The sequence below is a fragment of the Dicentrarchus labrax genome, unplaced genomic scaffold (genome assembly GCF_905237075.1).
Source record: "Dicentrarchus labrax unplaced genomic scaffold, dlabrax2021, whole genome shotgun sequence".
Taxonomy (NCBI): Eukaryota; Metazoa; Chordata; class Actinopteri; family Moronidae; genus Dicentrarchus; species Dicentrarchus labrax.
The window spans coordinates 33,561,461-33,584,560 of NW_026136704.1; the positions used below are offsets into that span (position 1 = coordinate 33,561,461).

General features: G+C 42.1%; 1 protein-coding gene and 1 long non-coding RNA gene across 5 annotated transcripts in view; one reads left to right on the plus strand and one right to left on the minus strand.

The window, feature by feature from the left end:
• LOC127362942 (sialoadhesin) overlaps positions 1-23,100 on the plus strand; it is a 43,069-nt gene that overhangs the window by 3,610 nt on the left and 16,359 nt on the right. Inside the window, exons 4-7 of one of the 4 annotated variants that reach the window (XM_051399339.1) lie at positions 6,946-7,209; positions 9,296-9,402; positions 19,046-19,202; positions 19,918-20,178. In XM_051399339.1, coding sequence (XP_051255299.1) covers positions 6,946-7,209; positions 9,296-9,402; positions 19,046-19,202; positions 19,918-20,178 — 789 coding nt within the window. Of the gene's footprint in view, positions 1-6,945; positions 7,210-9,295; positions 9,560-18,938; positions 19,203-19,917; positions 20,179-23,100 lie in introns of all 4 variants that reach the window. The other 3 variants (XM_051399336.1, XM_051399337.1, XM_051399338.1) reach the window with 3 other exon arrangements.
• Positions 85-22,739, minus strand: LOC127363005 (uncharacterized). Its single transcript, XR_007884639.1, has 2 exons — positions 22,708-22,739; positions 85-219 (listed from the first exon to the last, which is right to left on the minus strand). It is a non-coding gene; the product is annotated as an uncharacterized LOC127363005 (long non-coding RNA).

The window sequence follows — 23,100 nt, forward strand, 5'->3', positions numbered from 1 at the left end:
ATAGATTTACTCAATAATCTGGCGGTTGAGTCCATATCTGATCAGCACTGTTTGACAGTTTGATCTGAGTTTGGTTGAGCTGGACGGACTCACTGAGAATGAGCTGTCAATCACAAGGTAGCCCCGCCCTAAAGCATACCCTGCTTTATGGTCTGTTTTACTCTAAATGGGACCATCAGTTACTAAATGAACATCATGCTGTATGGAAGAAGACTGAAACTAGAGACTGAGACCAGAAACTCATCAGGAAACTGTTTACTGAGCTCATTTCTCCATGAGAGTGAATGGGATCAGTTTATATTGTAGCCAATGGAGCTCCCCCTGCTGACTTTACATAGAATACAGGTTTAAGACTCTTCACAGACCTGGACGTGCTGTCCTTTATAATACTGTCAATGTTAGGCACACATCCAGAGGAAAGAGAACTGTGTATAATATTGAACAGATGAGGTATGATGGTGTCCATTCAGTTTAATGGAGAGAGGGTCAAGTGGGCCCATATGTGACACAGTGCCAAGGTCCTGTTGTGATATGGGAATAAAACAGTTCAGTAATTCTGAGTAAGGGCTGGGTAACTCCACAGATTTTGCAGTAGGAGTTACATGTGCTCTAATGTTATTTATCTTATTGATAAAGAAAGTAAGTTCACAGTCTGCAGGAGATGAGGGAAGTGGCGGTTGATTGTGGCGGATTGACAAGGTCATTAATGGTCTTGAATAAAATTTGAGGATTGTTCTGATTTGTAGATTAACTGTGAAAAGTATTCGCCTCGAGCCTCCTTAACTTTCATTATAAGGCTGTAATGAATCCTTTAATGACTGACAGTACACTTGTAATTTATTTGATTTTTCTTTCTGCTCTCCTGTGTATCCTTTTCCAAGTGCCTTCATCTGTCCAGGGGCCTCGTACTAATGTTGCGTACGCACAAAATTTGTGCATACGCCATTTTTCACGTTCACGTTCGGATGTACTAAAAGTGAAATGAACGTGAGAATGTGCGGTCCTCCACGGCAGCTTCATTGCTGGCGTACGTACATATTTTTTGCTTATGTTAGTTGTCAGTTGGCGACACTCACAGGCGATGCATTGAAATTGTATAGCTGAAATTAATAATTGCTCTAGGGACAGTTGCACTGTATGCGAAAGTCATTATTATTTACAATCAATCAAGCAATTAAACAATTTTAAATCATTTGCAGATTATTTGTGTTAAGGGGTTATTTACTGCAGCGCGCAGTCCTCTACTGCGTATGGAGGATAAGTAGAACTCACTCGAATTATCTTTAGCCTCTTGGCATATTTATTTAACAGTTAACAATGAAGTGCGGACCGATGTGCCGCCGTCTCATCAGCATGGCTCACACACAACAACAACTAGCGCTCACTGGGAGCGTGGTGACGTCACGTCTTGTACGTACAGTAACCCTTTCACAATACAGCAGTACAGTATATCAGTCTACCGTAATACAGGGACTCCACCACCTGTGGCCTGAAAGCTCTGGCGATGGGCAGATATATCTTCATATCTGACCACTTCTTTTTCAACTCCGCTGCGGTACGGTTCTCCGACCCTACCAAGTTTACTGCCTGTGCCTCTACCTCCGTCAGCAGCACCTCCAATTCACACTCCGTAAAATTTATTTTCCTGGCTTTTGCCATTTTCCTAAAGACAGCACTATCTAGGCCTATTTATACTAATTAGCATATTCAAATCGGTGTATTTGAGGGAGGGGACAGGGTGGAGCATTGTGCTCGTGCATGTGCGGTCAATTTCACGTTGATTGCGATGTACAAAGACAATGTGCGTGGGATTCTGCGTACGCACGTTTTGATACATCTGAATATTATTGTGTGTACAGAACTCTCACTCTTTCAGTGTACGCCACATTCTAGTAGGAAATCCACGCAAGTCTTAGTACATGAGGCCCCTGGGTTTTGTTCTTACCATTGATTTGAGCTGGGCTTATGAAACACATTTGTGAGGTCATGTGTATCTGAATCACATGTCATGGTATCATTAAAGAGAGGAATGAAGCTTCCCACTGTGTGCTCATTAATAACACAAACGTTCTTTTCATAATTTGTGTGCACAGAATCTCAGTGTCAAACAAGATGCACATATGATCCGACACCAAAACATCTGTAACGGAAAGATTATTCATATTCAGCCCCAGAGTAAACACAAAGTAATTGCCAACAGTAATATACCTCGCACCATTTTGAAGGTGGTATTAAAACCGCCGCAGTACCATTCGTAATTATCAAAAGATAATAGAAAATGACTTTAATTAAAGGGGAACTTCGGCAGATTTTTACCATAGTCTTGATCACTAGAGGTCACCAAGTACTGTCGATAGGAAAAACAACGACCAAAACCGGTGCGAGCAAACTGGAGATCCTGCAGCTAATGGCCAGAGCTCCCAGTTAGTTATAATACACTTCTTGGGGGCATATCCTAAAGAGTGCCTTTTGCTCCTCTTAACAGACACAAAATGCAGTTAAAATGTCTGTGCAACATGATCAGGGCCCTTACGTGACAACAACATGCCTTTTCAACTCATACGTTGTGCAGAAACCGTACAAACAGAACTGTCGCCTACCTGTTTTTCCACCGCTCACTTCACCGAAAGCCCAGAATAATCGATCATGGAGATACTGCCTTCGCGACGAAAAAAAGTTTATTTCCCCCTCAAAAATGTCCATGTCTTTACACACTACTCTCCGATTTGCACACTTCCTGGTTCGCGTTTGTGCCTTTCCAAATGGTGGCAACAGAATCAGAAGGTACAAGTGCCTACACTTTCATCATCTACCTTTCCATGACCATGAGATACTGCAGTTGTGGCTAGTTGTTCTTCAGCTGGATGTGCAAACTCCCAAACAAGTACAATGCGAAAATGATCACCGCATTTGCAGCAAACATTTTGAGGAGGATGATTACAGAGACACAACACAGCGGGGCCGGCTGAAGACGTGGAAACGTTGTTGCCGGAAGAAAGCACTGAGCGCATAAGAGAAGGACGTCCTTATCTTTTTGAGCCGGAATATACAGACGAAGAGCTGCGGGAGCTCCGTGAAAGGGAGAGAGAGAGAGAGAGAGAGAGAGAGAGAGAGAGAGAGAGAGCTACCGGTAGTCAATGCTGCAACACAGCCTCGTACTTCAGGAAACTGGTGGTGTACCTGCGGACATTGTGAAGCTATGGCCACAGAAGAGGAGTGCCTGTGTTGCACGGAGTGGGACCTGTTGCGTCGCGACACCCAAGAGACGCAGTGTTTTGTACAGTCTGAAGATTTCCCCTCTCTGATAAACAGAGCTGTACTCAAATGTCCCGAAAATAAATTGGAGGCAGCGAGTCATACCGGAGGGACCAGATGGACAGTTATCCACTGAGTAAGTACACTAGACAAGTTGTGTTTTACATCGGTGCAATTATTTCTGATATATTGAGCAAATTACGTTTGTTTTAGTTCACATCGCCAGCTGTAAGTCTTTATCATTGATCTGCATGAATGACCGAACCCCTGACTGTTTTCCCAAGATGGTGCCCGCCTGTATACGAGAACTACTGTTGTTCTAAACTATCTTTTTAATAAACTGTCTGTACACTTACAACGTTCTCAATGCTTCGGTTTATAGGTAGGGACCCTCATTATGCTACCGTGTAAATGTGGTGCTATTTTGAGTCTTGTTAGTGGAATAGAAATAGATTTCTTTTCACGTTACTCGGTGCCCCGTTGACTAGCATTATAAGCTAATTAGCGGTTTGTGCTAAAACTGGTCACGGTCGATTAGCATGAAAACATATCCCAGAGACCGGACCAACTCGGTACACATGTGTTATTAACCCCAGGGTCATTTTGCGCCGGAATTGTCCTTTAAGAGGAGCAAAAGGCACTCTTTAGGATATGCCCCCAAGAAGCGTATTATAACTAACTGGGAGCTCTGGCCATTAGCTGAAGGATCTCCAGTTTGCTAGAACCAATTCTGGTCGTTGTTTTTCCTATCGACTGTACTCGGTGACCTCTAGGGATCAAGACTAGGGTGAAAATCTGCCGAAGTTCCCCTTTAATGATAAAGTTAGTCAGGCACCATCCTTAAATAAGGGAAACGATAGCCAATAATTGATTGATTCAGTCTAAACTACCAATTTAGAAATCAGATTAATTAAATGAATAACTATAACCAAAATCACTATTAATAGTTAAAGTGGCAGGCTTTGGAGTTCTGCATTAAAGAGGTTGGTATCATCCACTCTTGTGCAAAATTTAATAGGCCAGCATGTAAAAACACAAACATTTATTAAAGAGATAATAAAGAGAGTAAAAACACACAATGTACAATCTTAGGGTTTGTCCTCACGAATACGCGGCCTCACCCAATACGATGTCGTTTCAAAAAAAATCTCCGTAAACACGGCGTCGTTTCCAGAAATATCTGCGTCCACACGGATTCACTGAAACGACCCAAAACGCTGTCGTACATATGCCAGGCCAGTATGTGGCGCTGTGACGCCGCCACACCAATACACTAAAACCGGAAGAGAAGCCATGGAGCATGAGCTGCTTACAAACAAGTAGTAGTAGTCCGCCATTGTTGTTGTTGTTATGATGCGTCTAGCGGCGGCGGCTGAGGTTAAAGGCTAGAGAGGCAGGGCTAATACGTTTTCGCCGTCGCCAAAGTTGGCTAGTAACGTTAATAGTAACAACGTTAACCCAGCAAGAGTGAACTAGTTAGTTAGATGTTGAATCACAACATCAGCTTAACATCAACTAGTCTAACGTTAGACAGAAAATATATTTATCCTCCTGGACAAAATTATTACTAACTCACATTCTTTCTTTTCTTCCCCATTAGAGAGAAATCACATAAACTGAGCTGCTGCTGTCTTTTCATCTTAACCTCTGACCTGTCCCCACTCTGGCGGGCGGTGACAAGACGCTGTGTGGCGCTTTCAAAATAAAAGCAAATGAGTTAAAGATTTCAAAATCAAATATTTTCCTCCTCTGCGGTATAGTTTTTGGGTGGGACAAATGCGCCTGTCTCCAATATTGGAGGGGACACGTCCCCCCTCCATCCCCCCCCGGTTCCTACGCCCTTGGTTGCATGCAAACGTTTGGTTTTGGTGATTGACTTTGGGCGTTTGTGGGGACATAATCAGACTGTGCCGAGACTGAGAAGGGTTTATATAAGGCTGGATATCTTCCCTGCTAACACTGCCTTCTTATACTCAGGCTCCCATCCACCATCCCTCAGCCGCTGTTGCTGTTCCTCGGACCAGGAGACAGAGTGAGATTTGTTCGTTCAGCGATACAACATGTTGGCAACTCTGCAAAATATTGACTAAAAATGCAAAATGATGTTACATTCATGATTTTTCATCACACTTACTCACTGTCATTGCTGCCTTCATGTTCACGATGAGAGAGAATAAATTACAGTATTTCTAATTGTCCCCCTGATGGTCTGAATAACTGCTGTCACTGTGGGAAAATGTTGTGAAAACTGTTCACAGCCCTGCCTGTTTAACAGGTTAAAGACTTCTGGTAAAGAAAAGGAGGAAGTCAAACAGTAACAACAAAGACATGACTCATCCTCTGAGTTTGACATTTAGTCAGTGTCTTCATCAGCACTGCTGGAGTTCGATCAAACAAGATAAACGTTAAATCAAGTCTTTAAGAAAGTAAGGATGGCAGTCTGGGACAAAAAGATTCTCTGGGGCTTCATGTTCATGCTGGCAGGTAAGACTTTTTTTCAGTTTTAGTGCTCAAGGTCCATTTTAATGAAAGTACTCGCTCTAAATGAAGCTCCTTCATTCTTAAACTCAGCTGTCCTCACTGTGTTGTGTTCTTTAGGTGCTGGAGGTTATATTGTGAACTATCCACATCCTGTTTGTGCTGTTAAAGGATCCACTGTCACCCTCCTCTGCTCCTTCACACCCAGAAAGACTTTCACTAGAAAGAATGGAAGAGAAGTTCCTATAGTGATCGTCAGAGTCGTCTGGTGCCAGAACCATGAGATTTGTCATGGAACCACCCCGTCTGTGTACGACAGTGAGTCTGTGAACAACGACACTCATTACAAATATCTGGGAGACAAGAAGGGAAACTGCACTTTACAGATCACAGATATACAGAAGAGTGACAACGCAACATTTCGCTTCAGAATGGAAGCAAATGACACCAGAGGACATTTTACTGGCGTATCAGGAGTAAAAGTCAGAGTCACTGGTAAGATCATCATATGATAATACTAAAACCAACAATAGCAATAATATTAATGATGTGGTGTGAAGTGGTGAATGTTAAATGTTCCTAACTATTCAAAGTAAAAGTACATGACAATGCTGTTAATAAAAAGCGGTCAGAACTTTGAGAGTTTATTTTGACATCAGTCAGATGAGAAATACCCTGAGACAGAGGGGGAACAGCTCAGCCTCTTTTAGCCGCAGCACTGAATGCAAGATGAGTGTCGACAGCCTGTAGAGGAACCTCTGGAGAGAAACAGGAAGGAAATGAGAGTGGAAGAGAGACAGCAGAGCCGGAAGCTGCGTAAGGCCCCGCCTCCCCCTCGTATCAAAGCGGGTGTCACTGTTTCCAACTGTGATGAGAGGATGAACGGACTATCTGTCAGAAAAAGAGGAGAAAACTCCCTGAGAGGGAATTGTGGGAACAGGAAGCAGATAAACTTCTCTCGCAGTGTGACGTCACTCAATAACATTAACTGTCTGTCTGTCTGTCTGTAATCTGACTGTTTATTAGCTTTGATAAACGCCAACAGGCAGCAGGGTTAATTAACTGCAGCGTGCTGCGTTCATTTGAGTGTGCACAAGATGAAACTCTTTGCTCTCCAGCAGCGGGAACGTCTCTGGGCTCCAGTCCAGACAATGTGTGGGTGAGTTTAAATAGAGATTGAAGCTCTAACAAGTCTTAAACTCTTTATTTTAGATCCTGTTAGAATGAAGATAAACAGCTCCAGTGCAGACGGAGAGATGAGAGGAGGAGAATCAGTCACTCTGTACTGCACTGGAGTCTGCACTATCCACCAACTGGAGGTCACCTGGTTCAAAGACAACCACGCCCTCTCAGAGTCTGGCCCCGCCCTCCAGCTCGGCCCTCTGACTGCAAAGGATTCTGGGAACTACACCTGTGGTTTGAGTACCAACACCAGAACTGTGTCCCTGCCGTACAGTCTGCATGTGGAGGACGAAGGTTTGTCTGATCAGTTTTCTCTGTAGTGAAATGTGATTAATGAAGGGGAATGGGAATCTGGCACCGACCACTCCGCAATGGTAACCTGCAAATAAACCAGCCACATCAGCCCCAAGAAGCTAGCTGACAGTATTATGTGTCATTAAGTACCTAGTAATTCCTCTGTGCTAGGAAGCTAATGTTATCCAGCTAAAAGTACAATATGACAATATATTCTAAAGGTGTTGCAGTAATGTTAGCTTTGAGTTTGGACTCTGTGTTGTGTTTGAAATCACATACTAATGTACTGTTATGGAGAGAATTCTGTTCCTTTATTATTCAATCAAATAGAATAGATTTGAAAGCAAAAAAGAGATTTGAGAGCAAAAAGAGTAAGTGGCAATCAAAAAAAAAAAATTGAGATTGAAACAGAACAGGTTGCAATTGAAAAAAAATATGAGAGAACATATTTCTTCAACTTCAATCAAAACTAATGTTTGTAAGTAAAAACATACGACCATTTGGCTTATAAATCAGTCCTCTTTGCTTGCAAATTCAAAAGTTTTGCTTGCGAATTCAGCTGCACTTGATGGGCGGGGCCTACGCTGGTGGATGAGAGAAGAGTTTCTATTGGTTGGTTTGACCTGGCTACGTCTTCCACATTACACCCACTTCTCCCTGTGCTGTGCTGCTTGGAGGTAGTCTGTTGCTCTTGAAACGTTTCCCATAAGTAATGAATTGTGCTATATATTGTTGGCTACAGCCTGCCGTACATTCACAACAACAACAACAACAACAACAACAACAACACAAGTAATGATTTATAATGCCCTGCTGCTGCTAGCACACTGATCAGTGCTACACAGTGGAAACTGGCACCGCGTTCAGCGGTAGTTTAGTAATCCACGGTAGTACTGTTGTGTAGGAAGCGTGACGTTTTGGCACCGCGAGTACCATGCAACACTAAATGTTTCAATCACAGCCCTACGTTGAATACGCCTCCCTGTAATTCACTCACTCATTAGGCTACTCTGCTCAGGCTGTGACTAGCACAGACAACCATGTTGCTGCTAATCAGTGTGCTAGCAGCAGCAGGGCATTATAATTCATTACTTGTGTTGTTGTTGTTGTTGTGAATGTACGGCAGGCTGTAGCCAACAATATATAGCGCAATTCATTACTTATGGGAAACGTTTCAAGAGCAACAGGCTTCTCCAAGCAGCACAGCACAGGGAGAAGTGGGTGTAAGACGTAGCCAGGTCAAACCAACCAATAGAAACTCTTCTCTCGTCCACCAGCGTAGGCCCCGCCCATCAAGTGCAGTTGAATTCGCAAGCAAAACTTTATAACTCGCAAGCAAAGAGGACGCAAAATGGTCGTATGTTTGTACTTACAAACATTAGTTTTGATTGAAGTTGAAGAAATATGTTCTCTCATATTTTTTTTTCAATTGCAACCTGTTGTTTCAATCTCAATTTTTTTTTTTTGATTGCCACTTACTCTTTTTTGCTCTCAAATCTCTTTTTTGCTTTCAAATCTATTCTATTTGATTGAATAATAAAGGAACAGAATTCTCTCCATAACAGTACATTAGTATGTGATTTCAAACACAACACAGAGTCCAAACTCAAAGCTAACATTACTGCAACACCTTTAGAATATATTGTCATATTGTACTTTTAGCTGGATAACATTAGCTTCCTAGCACAGAGGAATTACTAGGTACTTAATGACACATAATACTGTCAGCTAGCTTCTTGGGGCTGATGTGGCTGGTTTATTTGCAGGTTACCATTGCAGGGTGGTCGATTGATTGATTGAATAATAAAGGAACAGAATTCTCTCCATATACTGTCTACTACATAGTCAGTCAGTACTGCATACTGGGTACTAAATGAAGTTTCACACTGGAGTATATTCAAACATAAATCTTCTCTAATAAATATTCAGTTTACTGTCAGAGAAGACAAAAACATTGGAGAGTCTGAATCGAGCAGATGGGTAAATTGATTATCAATATCATTTCAGATTAATTGTCAATCAACTAATCATTCATGAGTTTAAATAGAGATTGAAGCTCTAACAAGTCTTAAACTCTTTATTTTAGATCCTGTTAGAATGAAGATAAACAGCTCCAGTGCAGACGGAGAGATGAGAGGAGGAGAATCAGTCACTCTGTACTGCACTGCAGTCTGCACTATCCACCAACTGGAGGTCACCTGGTTCAAAGACAACCACGTCCTCTCAGAGTCTGGCCCCGCCCTCCAGCTCGGCCCGCTGACTGCAAAGGATTCTGGGAACTACACCTGTGGGTTGAGGACTAGCAACAGAACTGTGTCCCTGCCGTACAGTCTGCATGTGGAGGACGAAGGTTTGTCTGATCAGTTTTCTCTGTAGTGAAATGTGATTAATGAAGGGGAGGAATCTATTCACATTTTATTCTTTAAACAATTTCCTGTTTCTGAGCATAGAAACATATTTTTAATGTCTACAGTCCAACAACTTTCTGTCCTGTCTCACAGGATCAAATCCTGCTGCAGTTGTTGTTTGTCTGGTTGTCTTCACTCTGCACACTGTGCTCATTGTCATAGTGGCAGCCATCGTCATCAAAAGGTACATTTCACCTACAAATACAAATCTGACAACGTCTGTATCCATTACTCAGTACAACATTTCTAGATTCATCTCTAAACATCACATCGTCATTCTTCATTAAAGTCCAAATGAAATGTCATTTCATTTATCTGCTGCAGCAGAAATATCTGCTCTGTAAAGTCTATCATTGTATAACCTTTGTCAAACACTAACTGAATTCTGTTCATTAAACATTAAGGTTTTTTTCAGTAAAGTCATATCTGAGATTGTACCCAGCCTGTTTTTATGTTTTAGGACGTGTTTGCCAGAAAGCCGCAGCAGCAGAGAGCTGAAGAAGGTGATGGTGCAGGTGAGTCACAGCAACCACATCAGTCAAACGTCATGTTCAGTTATATTTGTGTGATTGCTGCAAGAATGTGTGATTTTATTCAGAACAATAGCGCTACCATGTGGTCGGTTATTAAGCATTTTACATGTTTGCTAAAAACTCTAGAAGAAACATTTTTGTCCAGTGGGTTCCTTGGATGATCGTACTGATAATAACTGCTGATGTGTTTGGGTATCACTTATCAATCTGGTTTGGTTTTGGTTACCAACATTAGGCCACACCTACAAAAGTTTGGTAACCAATTACAGACAAACGATAAGTGATTACCCAAACACATCAGTAGTTATTATCAGTAATTAAGTTTAAGTCCAATAATTTGACACTGTTCATTTGAGACAAGGAATAAAGATTTGATTCAGTCTATTTGTCAATGTTACCAAGAAGGGATACAGTGCAGAGGTCAGTGCTATAAATACAGGGCATATGTTAGTGCTATAGATACAAGGTAGTGGTCACATCTGTAGATACAGGACATATGTTAGTGCTATAGATACAAGGTAGAAGTCACATATGTAGATATGGGGTAGAGGTCATTGTTACCTTCAGTCTGTATTTTTCTGATTATACTTTTTCTTCTTTTGTGTGTTTTTTTGGGACTGATATCTCTTAAATACAGTATTTAGTGATGACTGATTTTGGGGTGGTATCTTCAGATGTGAATCATGAACACTTGTTGCTGGGATTCTTTCAGAAGCTGTCTGCGATCAGCGGTAGCGGCTACAGCAGCAGATGTAGCAATCACACTGTTTTCTTCAGGGAATGCAAATATTGTAGTGAACCTTCATTGATTTAAGCAGGGTGTGTGAGTGTTGAGCCCTGCTGCTGGTGGTGGAGAACAGACTGTCTCTCTTTCAGCTCGTTGTCTAAAAGCTAAGGTTACTGTTTGAATGACAGATACTCTGATGATGAAACCAGCTGTATGAGTAAATAAAGTGTCACAGAAACAGGAACCTGCCTTCTCTGACTGAAGCCTCATGAAGCTTCAGGGCTTTAAACTCAGCAGCACAGTGACATCTAGTGGTTTGTAATACTGAGAGCTCTGGTTCCAACCTTTCCCTTAAGGGAGCAACAATAACAATAACAGCTGATAAACTGAACAATAAACCCAAACAGTGAACTCAGTAACTGCAGGAAGTTTGTGTAAAACCAGAGATTTGGATGAATTGTGAGCAGATTATTATTATTATTATTATTATTATTATTATTATTATTATTATTATTATTATTATATTGATCAGAGATTAGTTTTGCTGATATTTTTATACAGTTCTTTCTGATCTGTGAGCTTTCTACAGTCTGACTGCTGGTCTTCATCAGCTTGGATCCACTGTGGGGGTCAGCTGCTCGTCTTCTTTCTCTTCTTCATCTCATCCTCACTGTTTGAACTCTGCTTCCTGTTTCAGCCTCCAGCCTTTATGGAGGATCTGTGACGTCCAGAGGAACGAGGCCAGACTGAAGTTATCGTCTGTAACGTATCGGCTCTGAGGCTGATCAGTGGGGACTGTTTTATGGAGCAGGAATCTCTCTGTCCTGAATGTGATTTACAGGACATCAAACATTGTTCAGTGTGTGTGTGCAGCTAGTGTCAGAATATTGTAGCTTCAGTTCTTTAACACATTTATAATATTTCTATCTGTGGAAATGGTGCAGCTATCTTGGATCTGAATATTTGGCTTAATATGAACTCAAAGCTCTTAAAATACATATTGTTTGATTTCATACATTTATACTTTTGTAATTGTATTTTGTAATTGATTTTCTTGTTTTTTTTTATCTTCATACTGATTCCTATTATAACATGATGTAATTTACTAAAATAAATACATGTATTTGGTTGTGTTTTGTCTGTTTCACTGTGTTCTCTTAAAGTGGACATAATCTGTTCATTTCCAGCTCTATATTATATATATAGCCAATGGAGCTCCCCCTGCTGACTTTACATAGAATACAGGTTTAAGACTCTTCACAGACCTGGACGTGCTGTCCTTTATAATACTGTCAATGTTAGGCACACATCCAGAGGAAAGAGAACTGTGTATAATATTGAACAGATGAGGTACGATGGCGTCCATTCAGTTTAATGAAGAGAGGGTCAAGTGGGCCCATATGTGACACAGTGCCAAGGTCCTGTTGTGATATGGGAATAAAACAGTTCAGTAATTCTGAGTAAGGGCTGGGTAACTCCACAGATTTTGCAGGAGGAGTTACATGTGCTCTAATGTTATTTATCTTATTGATAAAGAAAGTAAGTTCACAGTCTGCAGGAGATGAGGGAAGTGGCGGTTGATTGTGGCGGATTGACAAGGTCATTAATGGTCTTGAATAAAATTTGAGGATTGTTCTGATTTGTAGAGATTAACTGTGAAAAGTATTCGCCTCGAGCCTCCTTAACTTTCATTATAAGGCTGTAATGAATCCTTTAATGACTGACAGTACACTTGTAATTAATTAGAGATAATAAAGAGAGTAAAAACACACAATGTACAGTCTTAGGGTCTGTCCTCACGAATACGCGGCCTCACCCAATACGATGTGAACACGGCGTCGTTTCCAGAAATATCTGCGTCCACACGGATTCACTGAAACGACCCAAAACGCTGTCGTACATATGCCAGGCCTGTATGTGGCGCTGTGATGCCGCCACACCAACACACTAAAACCGGAAGAGAAGCCATGGAGCATGCGCTGCTTACAAACAAGTAGTAGTAGTCGCCATTGTTGTTGTTGTCTAGCGGCGGCTCAGGTTAAAGGCTAGAGAGGCGGGGCTAATACGTTTTCGCCATCCAGAAGACTCGGGGCAATCCGCCGTTTTCGGATTTTCCCACTCTGGGACCCGTTTCCAAAAAGTACCGTTTTCACACCCCAAAAACGCCGTATCTGTCTGGACGCGAGGCCGATACGATAAAGTATTTATCTGGATTCGAGAGAAACGTATTCGTGAAGACGGGCCCTTAGTTAAACAAACTAATGCTGCTTTCCATTTGTCTCGTAAACCCCCCGCCCGAGTTGGAAAGTGTAAATCTCGCAGCTATCTCATTTCACCGAGACACCCCCCTTTTGGTCGTAATATCAGCTGTCCCTCTCGGGGTTCCTCAGAGTTCACCGAGCTGAACGAGGACGAACGCACGACTCGCAAAACAAAGATGGCAGCGTCCATATTGAGATGTATGTTCTTTGTATTTGTGCTACGTTGGTCGTTTTAATGTCGATTTTAAATTCTCCTACACACTGTTTACATTGCTGCTTTAGTCCGGTCACCAGTTTATGCATTGCACCGTGTTGCTGTGAGTTCAATACAATGTAAAGTTTTGTTTTCAAGCTGGTTTTCTAAATAGGCTAATGTAGCTAACAATAACACTAGCCTGCCCCTGGAGGCCCCTGGAGGCTCCTGGTGGCCCCTGGTGGCTCCTGGTGGCCCCTGGAGGCTCCTGGTGGCTCCTGGTGGCCCCTGGTGGCTCCTGGAGGCTCCTGGTGGCCCCTGGAGGCCCCTGGTGGCTCCTGGAGGCCCCTGGTGGCTCCTGGTGGCTCGAGACAAACGCCACAGCACTTGTTGAAATTGAAATAGGCGAAAATGGCAAAATGTTACTGAAATGTAAGACTTGCAATAACGGAATTACTTGAAATGTTAGTGTTTGTGTAGAAAAACATTATTATTTCACATTGAGCTTGTTTAAATGATCCACAATCAATAACAACACAGCTGCTGCCACACAACTGGTGACTTCCATGTTCTTTCTGACTCGTAATAAGTGGTACAAGCCAGGCAATTATGTCACGTTCTCACGTCAGAGCAACTCGGGTGGGGGATTTACGAGAGAAATGGAAAGCACCATAAGCTAAAGATAAAAGGTGTGTGTGTGCACGCTGGTGAGAGACAAAGAGCATGGAGGAGTAGGAGGGTTTGATTTCCCTCTCCTAATGTGTATGCTGAGGATTAGAGCCGAATTTAGGTGAATATGTGTGAGATCTCAGATTAACGGTGCCGTTAAAAGAGAGTTAGTTGCATGCAAAGACAGTGTCTGTGTGAAGCATTAAACTAACATCACCTTAGCACTGTCTCAGAGACTACAGTTACTACAGTAACCTGCATTAATCAGATCAACACAATAACATAACCGGAATAAAAACACATCAGTAACATTAACAGTAATTAAACAGTCCTGGTTTAGCCGTTAACTCTGTTGAATCCTGCGTCGGCAGCGGCCTGGCCAGCTCATGACCCGGTGTGGGCGAGGGAGGAGAGGTAAGAGAGTAAGAGAGAAGAAAGAGCAGATTACGGTATACCAGGAGTTTTATCACCTGGACATTGTGCATCATCAAGTTACATCAGGTTACAGTTACAGGAAGTGACCGGATGAGCTGACCAAAATGACCCATCACATTAAAAGTTCAGTTAAACCACACCAAATGAAAAAATTCAACTTTAAAGGTCTCTGGAGTTTAGGTCTCAGCCATTAGTGAACAATGTAGTTCATCCCCACATTACACTATATGCTGCATCCTTCATCCCTCTGACACTTTTCCAAGTATTCAAACATACTTTCAGTTGGAAACGACATTCAAACCTTGTGAGATTATTTCAGTGTTTCAGTCCCGTCAGCTCCATGTTTCCAACTAAAATACTCCTTCAGCTACTTTTTACAAATTAAAGCCAGAAATCAGTTTAGCTTTTCAACATTCACAATGCACACCTGCACTTTCTACAGAAACTGCCTCCTGTAAGTCACAGGGTGTGTGTGTGTGTGTGTGTGTGTGTGTGTGTGTGTGTGTGTGAGTGTGTATGTGCTGGTCTCCTCTCTCCTTGTGTGAGTGCGCAGGTAGATTGATTATTAGAGGGGGAATTAGGAACACCTGTCCGCTCAGGAGGGACGTTGGGAAGAGAGAACACGGCGGCGGAGAACAAAGGCGTGGAAGGCTGCTCGTCTTATATTCCTCTGAGCGTCTTTTCTTTGGTCGTGCCTCAGCCATTTTCCAAAATATTACTCTCAAACACAACTCTGGCGGGCCGGTGACAAGACGCTGTGTGGCGCTTTCAAAATAAAAGCAAATGAGTTAAAGATTTCAAAATCAAATATTTTCCTCCTCCGCGGTATAGTTTTTGGGTGGGACAAATGCGCCTGTCTCCAATATTGGAGGGGACACGTCCCCCCTCCATCCCCCCCGGTTCCTACGCCCTTGGTTGCATGCAAACGTTTGGTTTTGGTGATTGACTTTGGGCGTTTGCGGGGACATAATCAGACTGTGCCGAGGACTGAGAAGGGTTTATATAAGGCTGGATATCTTCCCTGCTAACACTGCCTTCTTATACTCAGGCTCCCATCCACCATCCCTCAGCCGCTGTTGCTGTTCCTCGGACCAGGAGACAGAGTGAGATTTGTTCGTTCAGCGATACAACATGTTGGCAACTCTGCAAAATATTGACTAAAAATGCAAAATGATGTTACATTCATGATTTTTCATCACACTTACTCACTGTCATTGCTGCCTTCATGTTCACGATGAGAGAGAATAAATTACAGTATTTCTAATTGTCCCCCTGATGGTCTGAATAACTGCTGTCACTGTGGGAAAATGTTGTGAAAACTGTTCACAGCCCTGCCTGTTTAACAGGTTAAAGACTTCTGGTAAAGAAAAGGAGGAAGTCAGTCACCACAAAGATATGACTCATCCTCTTAGTTTGACATTTAGTCAGTGTCTTCATCAGCACTGCTGGAGTTCGATCAAACAAGATAAACGTTAAATCAAGTCTTTAAGAAAGTAAGGATGGCAGTCTGGGACAAAAAGATTCTCTGGGGCTTCATGTTAATGCTGGCAGGTAAGACTTGTTTTCAGTTTTAGTGCTCGAGGTCCATTTTAATGAAAGTACTCGCTCTAAATGAAGCTCCTTTATTCTTAAACTCAGCTGTCCTCACTGTGTTGTGTTCTTTAGGTGCTGGAGGTTATATTGTGAATTATCCACATCCTGTTTGTGCTGTTAAAGGATCCACTGTCACCCTCCTCTGCTCCTTCACACCAGTTAAATCTGTCATTAGAGAGAATGGAAGAGAAGTTCCTATAGTGATCGTCAGAGTCGTCTGGTGCCAGAACCATGAGATTTGTCAGGGCACCACCCCGTCTGTGTACGACAGTGAGTCTACAAACAACGACCCTCGTTACAAATATCTGGGAGACAAGAAGGGAAACTGCACTTTACAGATCACAGATATACAGAAGAGTGACGAGGCAACATTTCGCTTCAGAATGGAAGCAAATGACACCGGAGGACATGGTACTGGCCGATCAGGAGTAAAAGTCAGAGTCATTGGTAAGATCATCATATGATAATACTAAAACCAACAATAGCAATAATATTAATGATGTGGTGTGAAGTGTGAAGTGGTGAATGTTAAATGTTCCTAACTATTCTAAGTAAAAGTGCACGACAATGCTGTTAATAAAAAGCGGTCAGAACTTTGAGAGTTTATTTTGACATCAGTCAGATGAGAAATACCCTGAGACAGAGGGGGAACAGCTCAGCCTCTTTTAGCCGCAGCACTGAATGCAAGATGAGTGTCGACAGCCTGTAGAGCATGCATCACCAAATGGCGGACCTCGGTCCGGATCCGGACCGAGTGATGGTTCTGACCGGACCCATGAACAATCTCTGATAAATTCACAAGAATAGAAATTTTCCATGGAGCATTTTTCTGACGGTCGCGGGCGCTGCTACTCCAGTTAATACGGCAATAGCGTCACTCAGCTGAGCCAATCAAACCCTTTGTTTACCCTGCACGGCCAGCGCACCTGAGCAGAGAGAGAGAGACAGTGCTGAGAGCATGGCTTGCTCTAAAGTGAGGAAGGTAGATGCGGAAAACCGTTGTTTTAAAGATGAATGGACGGAGAAATGTGTGTTCATTCTTCCAGCAGACAGTTCAAAACCAGTGTGCCTCATATGTTCCGAAAACGTCGCATTAATTAAAAGTGGCAACGTGAAGCGCCACTACGAAACACGGCAGAGCTCCTTTGAGCGAAGTTATCCCCTGAAGTCCGAGCTGAGAGCACGCAAAATAACCCAACTCCGAGCCCAATATGACAGGTCTACTCGACTCATTACGCACACATTTACAGCCCAGCAACGTGCAAACGAATGTTCACTAAGGGTGTCGTGGATTTTGGGGCAACATAAAAAAACATTTAGTGATGGGACAGTTGTGAAGGAGTGCTTAAACGCGATTGCAGAGACATTATTTGAAGGAAAACAAAAAGACGAGATGTGTGAAAAAATCAAATAAATCCCCATGTCAGCTTCAACAGCAACCAGAAAATCAGAAATATTAGATGATGTACTGGCACAGCTTGATGCAGCTATTCAGAGTGCACCATGCATATCGTTGGCCATCGATGAGTCCACAGATGTTACTGATAATGCCCAGCTTTTGGTGTATGTGAGATTTTTTCACAAAGATAAGAAGGAGCTCTGTGAGGACCTGCTGGGTGTAGCACCACTTGAAACACACACAAGAGGAGAGGACATATGTGGAGCAATAAAAGAGATGCTGAGAAGGAGGGGCATGGATCCGAAGCAGGTTGTGTCTGTTACTACAGATGGTGCCCCTGCCATGGTGGGAAAAGAGCGGGGGCTGTGCCCCGGATGAAAGAGGACAACCCAGATCTTATTGCTTACCACTGTCTCATCCATCAGACTGTTTTGTGTGCCACTTTATCAGAACAGTTTGCAGAAGTAATGAACACAATGATGAAACTCATCAACTTCCTTAGGGCATCCTCAGCCATTTTTTATTTATTGTTTTTTGAACATGTTGACTTATTTTACTTGAAAAGTAAGCCTTCAGTTTTTTTAGGCTGGGACCTCTCTAATTTAAGAAAAAAAAAGAAAGATGTTTAGTCAATGCTCTGTTTGCACTTGATTTGTTCCTAAAGGAGACACTTTTATGACTTTTTTTATTTGAAGTGTAGGCCTTCAGTTCTTTAGGCTGGGACCTCTTTAATTTAAAAGAAAGGGGGTTATTAGGCTCTGTTTGCACTTAATTTATTTTATTCTGAGGTTTCTGTTTTCTTTAATCTGAAATAAAGGCCTTAAATTTATTTGACTGGGAATGCTTTTTTATGGCAAAACTGCTGGCTGTTTACTATATAAGTGCACTCTGTTAAAAGTGACAATAAGTATTATTGAAACCATATGAAAATGTGAACATAGGGTAGCCACAATAATAAGACACAAGCTGGACTTCGGTTCGGACCTTTTATTTGGAGGAAATTTTAGTAGTGGACCTCAGTGACTTTTAATTGAATACCCCTGCTGTAGAGGAACCTCTGGAGAGAAACAGGAAGGAAATGAGAGTGGAAGAGAGACAGCAGAGCCGGAAGCTGCGTAAGGCCCCGCCTCCCCCTCGTATCAAAGCGGGTGTCACTGTTTCCAACTGTGATGAGAGGATGAACGGACTATCTGTCAGAAAAAGAGGAGAAAACTCCCTGAGAGTGAATTGTGGGAACAGGAAGCAGATAAACTTCTCTCGCAGTGTGACGTCACTCAATAACATTAACTGTCTGTCTGTCTGTCTGTAATCTGACTGTTTATTAGCTTTGATAAACGCCAACAGGCAGCAGGGTTAATTAACTGCAGCGTGCTGCGTTCATTTGAGTGTGCACAAGATGAAACTCTTTGCTCTCCAGCAGCGGGAACGTCTCTGGGCTCCAGTCCAGACAATGTGTGGGTGAGTTTAAATAGAGATTGAAGCTCTAACAAGTCTTAAACTCTTTATTTTAGATCCTGTTAGAATGAAGATAAACAGCTCCAGTGCAGACGGAGAGATGAGAAGAGGAGAATCAGTCACTCTGTACTGCACTGCAGTCTGCACTATCCACCAACTGGAGGTCACCTGGTTCAAAGACAACCACGCCCTCTCAGAGTCTGGCCCCGCCCTCCAGCTCGGCCCGCTGACTGCAAAGGATTCTGGGAACTACACCTGTGGTTTGAGGACCGGCACCAGAACTGTGTCCCTGCCGTACAGTCTGCATGTGGAGGACGAAGGTTTGTCTGAACGGCTGAAAACATTTTTCAGATTTGAAACGTATACATTTATATGATAAACATGTTCTATCGGGGAACCACACCGCAACCCTTTCCCCTACTCTGGTTATCTGTGTTACATTTATTTCTATGAAGTCTGATTGAAAATGTTAAATCGACTCTCAGTGGTAAATATAGACATCTGTATATTTGTTCTGATCTTTGCTAACAGCCAAACATTAAAGGTCAGCAGACGTAGCAAGCAGCTACTCTTACTGACTGCTCCAACAGCTCTCCGTCTGTCTGCAGCCTGTTATTTCACCAAGCTCTCTTTATCCAACCCACATTCACTCTGTCCTTTATGCTTCTGAGCGTCCTCCGTCAGCGTCCTCCGTCCTCTGAGCTCTCTCAGCCTCTCACATTAGCTCGGCCCATAAAAGCTGCCGAGCCTGACGGCTAAGCTAACTAGCTAACAGCAGCAGTTACTTTACTGTCCGTCAGGAAACTCTGTAAATCACAGAGAGTTGAAGCTGAGCAGCCGGAGGACATCAGAGGAAATGTTTTCTCCATAAAATCTCTCTCTCTCTATATATATATATGTACTGTATATGTATATAATAAAAAAGCATTATGCACCAAAGAGCTCAGAGGTACAGAGGAACCATTCACCCTGTTACAGTCAGTGGAACATCAGCAACATTTCTTTATCTAAAACTAACTTTAAAATGTAATTTAGATCCTGTTAGAATGAAGATAAACAGCTCCAGTGCAGACGGAGAGATGAGAGGAGGAGAATCAGTCACTCTGTACTGCACTGCAGTCAATATCCACCAACTTGAGGTCACCTGGTTCAAAGACAACCACGCCCTCTCAGAGTCTGGCCCCGCCCTCCAGCTCGGCCCGCTGACTGCAAAGGATTCTGGGAACTACACCTGTGGGTTGAGGACTAGCAACAGAACTGTGTCCCTGCCGTACAGTCTGCATGTGGAGGACGAAGGTTTGTCTGATCAGTTTTCTCTGTAGTGAAATGTGATTAATGAAGGGGAGGAATCTATTCACATTTTATTCTTTAAACAATTTCCTGTTTCTGAACATAGAAACATATTTTTAACGTCTACAGTCCAACAACTTTCTGTCCTGTCTCACAGGATCAAATACTGCTGCAATTGTTGTTCGTCTGGTTGTCTTCACTCTGCACACTGTGCTCATTGTCATAGTGGCATCCATCGTCATCAAAAGGTACATTTCACCTACAAATACAAATCTGACAAAGTCTGTATCCATTACTCAGTACAACATTTCTAGATTCATCTCTAAACATCACATCGTCATTCTTCATTAAAGTCCAAATGAATCTATCTATCATTGTATAACCTTTGTCAAACACTAACTGAATTCTGTTTATTAAACATTAAGGTTTTTTTCAGTAAAGTCATATCTGAGATTGTACCCAGCCTGTTTTTATGTTTTAGGACGTGTTTGCCAGAAAGCCGCAGCAGCAGAGAGCTGAAGAAGGTGATGGTACAGGTGAGTCACAGCAACCACATCAGTCAAACGTCATGTTCAGTTATATTTGTGTGATTGCTGCAAGAATGTGTGATTTTATTCAGAACCACATGTTTGGTAACCAATTACCAACAACTATAACCCAAACACATCAGTAGTTATTATCAATAATTAAGTTAAAGATTTGGTTCAGAGTTACAGAGGTAAGAAGGGATACAGTAGAGGTCAGTGCTATAAATACAGGGCATATGTTAATGCTATAGATACAAGGTAGAGGTCACATCTGTAGATATGGGGCAGAGGTCATTGTTACCTTCAGTCTGTATTTTTCTGATTATACTTTTTCTTCTTTTGTGTGTTTTTTTGGGACTGATATCTCTTAAATACAGTATTTAATGATGACTGATTTTGGGGTGGTATCTTCAGATGTGAATCATGAACACTTGTTGCTGGGATTCTTTCAGAAGCTGTCTGCGATCAGCGGTAGCGGCTACAGCAGCAGATGTAGCAATCACACTGTTTTCTTCAGGAAATGCAAATATTGTAGTGAACCTTCATTGATTTAAGCAGGGTGTGTGAGTGTTGAGCCCTGCTGCTGGTGGTGGAGAACAGACTGTCTCTCTTTCAGCTCGTTGTCTAAAAGCTAAGGTTACTGTTTGAATGACAGATACTCTGATGATGAAACCAGCTGTATGAGTAAATAAAGTGTCACAGAAACAGGAACCTGCCTTCTCTGACTGAAGCCTCATGAAGCTTCAGGGCTTTAAACTCAGCAGCACAGTGACATCTAGTGGTTTGTAATACTGAGAGCTCTGGTTCCAACCTTTCCCTTAACGGAGCACTTTTTACTTTTTATGGATATTTCATATTATATTCAACAATAACAATAACAGCTGATAAACTGAACAATAAACCCAAACAGTGAACTCAGTAACTGCAGGAAGTTTGTGTAAAACCAGAGATTTGGATGAATTGTGAGCAGATTATTATTATTATTATTATTATTATATTGATCAGAGATTAGTTTTGCTGATATTTTTATACAATTCTTCCTGATCTGTGAGCTTTCTACAGTCTGACTGCTGGTCTTCATCAGCTTGGATCCACTGTGGGGGTCAGCTGCTCATCTTCTTTCTCTTCTTCATCTCTTCCGCACTGTTTGAACTCTGCTTCCTGTTTCAGCCTCCAGCCTTTATGGAGGATCTGTGACGTCCAGAGGAACGAGGCCAGACTGAAGTTATCGTCTGTAACGTATCGGCTCTGAGGCTGATCAGTGGGGACTGTTTTATGGAGCAGGAATCTCTCTGTCCTGAATGTGATTTACAGGACATCAAACATCTGTTCAGTGTGTGTGTGCAGCTAGTGTCAGAATATTGTAGCTTCAGTTCTTTAACACATTTATAATATTTCTATCTGTGGAAATGGTGCAGCTATCTTGGATCTGAATATTTGGCTTAATATGAACTTAAAGCTCTTAAAATACATATTGTTTGATTTCATACATTTATACTTTTGTAATTGTATTTTTTTGACATATTTAATATTATCTTCATACTGATTCCTATTATAACATGATGTAATTTAATAAAATAAATACATGTATTTGGTTGTGTTTTGTCTGTTTCACTGTGTTCTCTTAAAGTGGAGGCTGCATTCAGCGTGTCTGGTTAAAAGTTCTCTGATATAGTTGGGGCCAGAACATGGATGGCCTTGTAGGCAATTAATTAAATTCAACATGTTTTCTGAACTTGTGCATCCAGTGCAGTGATGCTGATTTTAAATGATATGACAGGAACTCCTATAGATTTACTCAATAATCTGGCGGTTGAGTCCATATCTGATCAGCTCTGTTTGACAGTTTGATCTGAGTTTGGTTGAGCTGGATGGACTCACTGAGAATGAGCTGTCAATCACAAGGTAGCCCCGCCCTAAAGCATACCCTGCTTTATGGTCTGTTTTACTCTAAATGGGACCATCAGTTACTAAATGAACATCATGCTGTATGGAAGAAGACTGAAACTAGAGACTGAGACCAGAAACTCATCAGGAAACTCAAAAGGAGTTTACTGAGCTCATTTCTCCATGAGAGTGAATGGGATCAGTTTATATTGTAGCCAATGGAGCTCCCCCTGCTGACCTTTACATAGAATACAGGTTTAAGACTCTTCACAGACCTGGACGTGCTGTCCTTTATAATACTGTCAATGTTAGGCACACATCCAGAGGAAAGAGAACTGTGTATAATATTGAACAGATGAGGTACGATGGCGTCCATTCAGTTTAATGGAGAGAGGGTCAAGTGGGCCCATATGTGACACAGTGCCAAGGTCCTGTTGTGATATGGGAATAAAACAGTTCAGTAATTCTGAGTAAGGGCTGGGTAACTCCACAGATTTTGCAGGAGGAGTTATAT